Source organism: Carassius gibelio, chromosome B1, assembly GCF_023724105.1.
Source record: "Carassius gibelio isolate Cgi1373 ecotype wild population from Czech Republic chromosome B1, carGib1.2-hapl.c, whole genome shotgun sequence".
NCBI classification, from domain to species: domain Eukaryota; kingdom Metazoa; phylum Chordata; class Actinopteri; order Cypriniformes; family Cyprinidae; genus Carassius; species Carassius gibelio.
In genome coordinates this window covers 20,758,906-20,767,071 of record NC_068396.1, presented here as the reverse complement: position 1 = coordinate 20,767,071, position 8,166 = coordinate 20,758,906, and the positions used below count along the sequence as shown (strand labels likewise).

The 8,166-nt window shown below is 41.6% G+C and overlaps 1 protein-coding gene across 1 annotated transcript; it reads left to right on the top strand.

Moving 5' to 3' along the window:
• The first annotated feature begins 3,602 nt into the window (after window positions 1-3,602).
• LOC127948459 (uncharacterized) lies at window positions 3,603-6,717 on the top strand. The gene has a single exon (XM_052544896.1). The coding sequence runs from the start codon at window positions 4,083-4,085 to the stop codon at window positions 5,580-5,582; it is 1,500 nt and encodes a 499-aa protein (XP_052400856.1). The 5' UTR covers window positions 3,603-4,082; the 3' UTR covers window positions 5,583-6,717.
• The last annotated feature ends 1,449 nt before the right edge of the window (window positions 6,718-8,166 follow it).

Sequence of the window (8,166 nt, the reverse complement as noted above, 5' to 3'; positions counted from 1 at the left end):
GACAGGAGGGGAAAAACCAGCAGGGGGAGACAGAGGGAGAAGAAGAGAGCGATAGAGACAGGATCATGACAAGACCATGACACATTACCCCCATTGGGGAGAGTAGTGTTGCCCGAGCCTGACCCAGAATTGATGAATATGCTTTTCCAGTCTGCCGAGGTGGTCGGGCTCAAGTGATAACAGCCACCGTGTACTGAAATGTCGAGATTAGATTATTGGTATCTCAGTGCACCCAGAGCTGGTTATCAGCCCCCTTCTCCAGTGCCATTATTTCCATAAGTGCATGAGGTGGTGACTAGGTCATGGGTGGCACCTTTTTCTGTCTGAAACTGATCTGCTGCATTCTCCTCCCTCACTACTCTCAATGGCAGGTTGGCAAGGGGGTACACGGCGATCCCCTAGATGGAGCACTAAAATAGTGGCATGAGGGTAGTTCTTACCCAGGGCTGATGCAGGAGCTGTGCACAGTGACGGACCTTGCCCTGAGAGTGACAAATGACATTGCACGCTTCAGACGATGGCCACGTTGTTGGTCCAGGGAACACCATCTCTGGCTGTACCTGGTGTTAATGCGGGAGACCGACAAATACCATTTTCCTGACTCCCCTATCTCCCAGGCCGGCCTATTCGGAGATGCAGTGAAGAGCTTTGCACAACAGTTGTCAGCTGCACAAAAGAAGACGGAGACAATCAAGCATATCCTGCCCTGACAGCCTTCTGCTGCTTTCACCCCACCGCCAGCAGTAGCTTCTCTGCTTGCTCATTGCCGAGGACACCCCCCCTGCAGCTTCTTCCACCACTGCTCAGCCTCAGCAGTAGCATCCACCGAGGCCACAGCGGGGAGTAGAGACAGGCTACCCAGAGATGGAGGGGTCAGCTCTTTGGGATATGGTGACCTCTCCATTCCCTCCCCCTGAGTAGGGCCAGGTGAGAATCTTTTGTTTTCTTTCTGTTCCTGTTTTGGTAAAAAAGAGAAAAGTTTCCACTTTCTCTGGCTTCCAAGAGGGCACAATTGATGTTGAATCATGCTGTGCCTGGCCAGCTTCATTCACTTCTAATATCACCAGTGGGCAGCAGGGCACAGTTCAAGGAGCCTTCAGAATTTGCTATGCGATTGAGTTGACCTGGCATCCCCCCAGGTTCAGCCATGCTCCTGTCTTACAGGCAGAAATCTCAGTCCTGCTGACGAAGGACCCGATATAGCTGGTCCCACCAGCCAACGTAAGGTCAGGGTTTTACAGCTACTTCATTGTACCCAAGAAAGGCAGTGGGTTATGACCAATCTTTGACCTGTGAGGTTTGAACCAGTCCCTTCACAAGATGCCATTAAAAATTAATGCATCCGTCCCCGGGAATGGTTTGTTACGTTTGACCTGAAGGATGAATACTTTCATGTTTAATTTCTCCCTCAGTACAGGCTGTTTCTCTGCTTTACGTTTGATGGACAGGCATATTAGTACTAGGTCCTACGAAGGCTGCAGAGGTGGCCCTTCTTCCAATTAGAGAACATGGCATTTACATTCTCAACTATCTCGAAATTGGTTCATTCTGGTTGAGTCTCAGGAGCAGTTGAGTGAGCACAGGTATATGGTGTTCAGTCAGCCCCACTAAAACTTTTTCAGAGGCTCCTGGGGCATATAGCATCCACAGCCACAGTAACGCCATTCGGATTGCTTTATTTAAGGTTGCTTCAGCATTGGCTTCCCGGCTGAGTCCCAAGATGGGCATGGCTATGTGGCATGAACTGAGTCACGATCACTCCGGCCTCCGGTCGCACCCATAAATTCTTCAGACAGGTAGTTCTGCTAGTGCAGGTGTCCAGGTATGCTGTTGTATTCATGGATGCCTCCACTATGGGCTAGGGTGCCACTGAAAGATTATTTGTTTTTAATTAACTTTGGTTGGATGTATTTGGAATCAACTGTAGGCAACTGTACTTTGCTCACAATAGTGTGAAACAACTGGCCCATATAATCAGCCTCTTAGGTCAACATCAGGTCAGTGAATGGGCTCTCCATGGGAGAGATCCTTTCAAGTCATCAAAAGGTTACACTATCATTGTCTCTCCATGGGGTGTTATTGTATTGTTTGTAGCACATTTGTTAACAGGTATAAAGGTCTGTTCTCACAGACAGTACTTTGGGTTAAGATTGTATGAAGGATGACATGCTAACATCACTGCTGAAGAACTGCTACACTGCTACCTTCAATAAATTCTTCTCCCCACAAGAACTTTGATCAAGCTTACTTATTTTATGTATTAGAGAAATCTAGTACATTGGCGAGCCACCCAAACTACTACTCAGCCAAATACAGCAAAATCTAACAATTTGGCGGAGCCAGCCAGGAGAGACTGACAAGAAGAGAACTCACCAATTGCAACAAGAAGTGAACAAAAGAGTTTTGGAAATTCTACAGTTTTTGTGTTGAAGATCAACAGACCGCATCTGTGGACATAAGTTATTTGAATCAACTTGATCCTTTCTCAAAGATTCTAATTTGGTGAGTGAAACTATCAGCTCTCTAAAAGAACTTAAAAGAACACTTTTTCATAAGTAAGCAGATCATTTGATGTGTGTAGTGTAACCATAATAACCAGTGTAGCACTGTTTAAGAAATGTTTGGCTTAGGCCTTTCTCTTGAGTCTGTAGGAACCTTTTAAATGATTTAGTTAATTCTCCTGAGACTGTAGGAGCTATAGAAAAAGTGTTTATAGCTTGGTCCAGTCCTCTTGAGTCTATAAGAATCATTCAAGAAAGAGGTTTAGTCCATTCTCGTGAGACTGTAGGAGCCATAGATGTGTAATTATAGGCTTAATCCTGTTCTCTGGAGTCTGTAGGAATTGTTTAAGAAACAATTTAGTCCGTTCATCAAGAGACTGTAGTAGCAGAGGCTTGGTCCTTTCTCTTTATGTCTGTAGGAATTGTTTAAGAAACAATTTAGTCCGTTCATCAAGAGACTGTAGTAGCAGAGGCTTGGTCCTTTCTCTTTATGTCTGTAGGAATTGTTTAAGAAACAATTTAGTCCGTTCATAAAGAGACTGTAGTAGCAGAGGCTTGGTCCTTTCTCTTTATGTCTGTAGGAATTGTTTAAGAAACAATTTAGTCCGTTCATAAAGAGACTGTAGTAGCAGAGGCTTGGTCCTTTCTCTTTATGTCTGTAGGAATTGTTTAAGAAACAATTTAGTCCGTTCATAAAGAGACTGTAGTAGCAGAGGCTTGGTCCTTTCTCTTTATGTCTGTAGGAATTGTTTAAGAAACAATTTAGTCCGTTCATAAAGAGATTGTAGAAGCAGAGGCTTAGTCCGTTCTCTTTTTGTCTGTAGGAATTGTGTGAAAGAAACAATTTAGACCAGTAATCAAGAGACTGTAGAAGCAAGGGCTTGGTACTTTCTGTTTGTATCTGTAGGAATTGTTTAAGAAACAGTTTAGTCCAGTAATCAAGAGATTGTAGAAGCATAAGCTTGGTCCTTTCTCTTTATGTCTGTAGGAATTGTTTAAGAAACAATTTAGTCCGTTCATAAAGAGATTGTAGAAGCAGAGGCTTAGTCCGTTCTCTTTTTGTTTGTAGGAATTGTGTAAAAAAACAATTTAGTCCATTTCTCCAGAGACTGTAGGAGTCATAGATAGAATTGGGACTGATGTTGCTGCAAGAATTGGGAATTCTTGACTGGGTGCTAATTCAGTAGCCACTAATGTAGATTTAAATTAATGTTCAAACCGAATTAGAAGATGATGGCATAAAACCATGAAACTATAAGTTTGTTTGCCTTCCATAAAAATACAGAGAAAAAAATATAATGTAAATTGTCTAAGGGACAAATTTGAAAAAGGCATTCAGCCTTCTGAGCTAGAACTCAATTCAGACATTAAACAAGGAAAATTAGCCTGAATGTAAATGTTTTGTTTTAAATGGAAGATTGAAAACTAAGCTGAGCTTTTAAACTAATGATTTGTCTGTGTAACTGAAAATGGTCAGTCTAACAGACTGCTGTGAATTTAAATCTGAATAAGTACCTTTAACAGTTCTAACACCTTTTGTTCTGTTTTCACACCTCTGAGGGCACTTTTCCTGTATTCGCCATGGCTGAGTCTGCACAAAACAAAGGCAATAGTCATGCATTGAGGCCAACAACAGAAAGACATGGAACAGAACCTCCAAATGTTACCATTGATCAGATGTTGGAGAATCTGAATGCATATCTGGACAAAAGGCTGGGACTGAGTAAGTGCCATGATGACATCTGCCAGAAGTACAGCATCAAGTACTCAGAGAGTGGACTATGGGCTTTGCCGGACATTAAAAGGGCTTATGGAAAGATGCAGCGCTTAAGGACATACACCAACAGAGATGGCTTGTCTGTAATTTTGCTCAAACAAATTCGACAGCATCTACAGAGATGTGAAACTGACAAATTACAACATGAGAAAAAAGCAGAGAAAGCAAAGGTTCGAGCACTGGCTGAACAATTACAGACTGTAAAGAAGGACAAAGAAAGACTGTTACATCAGAATGACAAGTTGTTAACTTTGCTCTCCAAACGACTGGAATCAAAAGCTTCAAGCAGCTCTGATAACAGTGATGCAGATATCAACACACATACTGAAATTACAAAGGACAAACTGAAGGTTAGACTTGCTCCTGTAATTATTAAGAACAGAAGAACTGAAACTGAAAATGAAGAGGAGTATGAGGAAGATGGTGAACGACGAACTCGCACATTAAAAAAGGTAATAAAGAAATATGTTCCATACAGAACATACCAGCCAGCTACTCCAGAGCAAGTTGACAAATGGTCAAAAGAATTGCCAGATGTGTACAAGCAACCACGGAAAGTATGGCAATTTCTTCAACGCTTGCAGAAAATCTACAATTTACATCCACTGGACAGTGTGATGATTGTTAATGTGAACTTAAGAGACAATGACCAACAACGACTTACAGAAAGTGTTGAAAGAAGGATTGGTGAATCTCAAGAAAACATTGAAGCTGGATGGGAAGCGGTTCAAACCTTCTTATTTGAACTGAAACCTGCAGAGGTTAATTGGGCTAAAATTACCTCTTGTGTGCAGAAGACAGGAGAAAGTGTTGCAGAGTTTGAAGAACGCTTCAGACAAACTTGGATGGAACATGCTGGTTTGAACAACAACATTGAAGAACTCTGTGAAGACACTAGCATCCCTTTTAAAACCATATTTGTGAATGGACTGAAACCTGAGGTTTCTAAAACTCTTAAAATCAGGTATGATGACTGGGACAGCACTGGAACAACATTTATGCAGATTGTAGAATGGTCAGCAAAGATTGAAAGAACACAGGAAGTCGATCTCAGAGTTTTACAATCCAAAACCTTGTCATACAACAACAGGACAATGGGATACGAAAAAAGTGAATATCAGAGACACTCAAGAGAGAAAACTCAGGAAAGATTTAGACATTGCAACGAGGAAGGACACTGGATTCGTGATTGTAAGCTGAGTTTGAGACAAAGTGATGACGACCACCTGTTGAAGAGGTTTCAGCAGTTGACAGCCAAACAAAAACAGACTCTGCTAAATGCTGTGGAGCCACAGGGAAACTGAAGAACCTCTCTCTGCAGCACCAGCTAGTGACATCTTATCCAAAAGCTGATGGACTCCATGAAACCTCAACAACTGAAGCCACAGAGGATGTCCTAGTAGACAGTGCTGTTAAACAAGCCGTAAAGGAGAGAGGTAAACATGCAGCGGCATTAAGACAACTTCAGCAAAACTCAAAAACTGTTCTACATAGTAAACAGATTCAAATTGAATTGGCCAGGAAACAATCATCATTGTTAATGGAAGATGTAAAAAAACATGATGACAACCGATGCCTTAAGGAAAACCACAAGGAAAATGGACTATGCCCTTTTGAACATGTCACAGGCCGGCCCATGTCCACTGAAAATCTAACATCTGTCAGCCTTGTCCAAACTGATGGAAGACTCAGTCTGGCAGTACACAATGCCAAGAATCAAGTTTTGGCACCTCCAAAAGGGAGCCATGGTTTAGTGCCCAACAAATGGGTAAAGATTAAAAAAACTGATGTGTCGCAACAAGAATACAGATGGGAAAGACCAATTGAGGATCTTTTAGTAACTGACACAGCAGTTAAGGCACAGGGAAACAATGAGTGGATTGATGTGAATTTGCCTAGAGATGAGGGATAGATGGCAGTAGTGTTTTTCAGAGTCCAAATATGGTGGGACTAGAGTTTTTAGGCTCTAGCTTGTCGCCTGAGGACGAAGACATGAACATTTCACCACTGATAAACACTGTAGTGTCCTGCCAACATTAAATAGGGACAGTTATATTGGTAATTAGGCATATTTTGTTTAAACTATTTCTTTGGAAAGATTTGTTTCCCTTTTCTCTGGTGTGATTGTAGGTGTCCCAGCGTTTCAGAGGATGAGCAAAGATATCCAACGCTTGGACCAAACTGCACTGGCCACCTAGATAAACATGCCTTAACATCCACAGAACACAACAACATTCGTCACTTCCACAAGATCGCAACATTAAAATAAAAAAGAACTTAGGCATTAAAGATAATGCAAACCTCACCATGAACTCTTATTCTGTCATCTTAAGTAAGGGAGCCTGTATGCAGCATTCTGTATTCATGATTACTGAAAAGTATTGCAAGAAGGAACCTGTATACAGCATGTGTACATGACTACTAAAATTATAACTGTTTTGTATGTTGATCAAAAATGATCAAAGGGGGGATTGAAAGATTATTTGTTTTTAATTAACTTTGGTTGGATGTATTTGGAATCAACTGTAGGCAACTGTACTTTGCTCACAATAGTGTGAAACAACTGGCCCATATAATCAGCCTCTTAGGTCAACATCAGGTCAGTGAATGGGCTCTCCATGGGAGAGATCCTTTCAAGTCATCAAAAGGTTACACTATCATTGTCTCTCCATGGGGTGTTATTGTATTGTTTGTAGCACATTTGTTAACAGGTATAAAGGTCTGTTCTCACAGACAGTACTTTGGGTTAAGATTGTATGAAGGATGACATGCTAACATCACTGCTGAAGAACTGCTACACTGCTACCTTCAATAAATTCTTCTCCCCACAAGAACTTTGATCAAGCTTACTTATTTTATGTATTAGAGAAATCTAGTACATTGGCGAGCCACCCAAACTACTACTCAGCCAAATACAGCAAAATCTAACACCACGTTCAACAATCATGCAGTTTTTTTTTATGATGGTTATGACTGATGTTTCTTCAGACAGGTAGTTCTGCTAGTGCAGGTGTCCAGGTATGCTGTTGTATTCATGGATGCCTCCACTATGGGCTAGGGTGCCACGTTCAACAAGCATGCAGTTTTGGCGTTGTGGACAGGCCCCCATCTGCATTGGCACCTCAGTTGCCTTGAGTTGCTTAAAGTACGTCTTGCGCTAGGCCTCTTCAAAACATTTCTACAAGGCAAGCAGATACTGGTCCATACGTATAACACTGCGAACACTGCGCACATCAACCACCAGGGTGGTCTACATTCCCATCATATGTCGCAATTCACCCACCATCTCCTCCTATGGAGTCAGAAGCATCTGAGATCACTTCGTGACATTTACATTCCAGGATGAAGCCGCACAAGTAGACACATTTGCCTCTCTAGACATGTCCCTCTACGTGGCGTGCCTACAGGGGCATCTAAAAAAAATTAATATCATGGAAAGTTCTTTAAATTTTTTAAATTCTAGATTTATTGCACACAAGCTAAAATATTTCAATATTTATTTTTTTTAATGATGGTTATGACTTAAATCATCCCTCAAAAAAATTAGATTAGAGAGGTTTATTTATGCACTCCATACTTGGTTGGGGCTCCTTTTGAATGAATTACAGCTTCAATGCGGTGTGGCAAGAAGGCTGTGGCACCGCTGAGGTGTTATTGAAGCCCATGTTGTTTTGATAGTGGCCTTCAGCTCCTTTGTATTGTTTGTCAGATGTTACTTATCTTCCTCTTCAAAATACCCCATACCTTCTTTATGAAGTTCAGGTCAGGTAAGTTCAATCAAGCACAGTAAAATCATTGTTAGCAAACCACTTGAAAGTGTACACTGTGGGCAGGTGCTAAAGTCTTGCTGCACAATGAAATCAGCATCTCAATAAAGCTTGTTAGCAG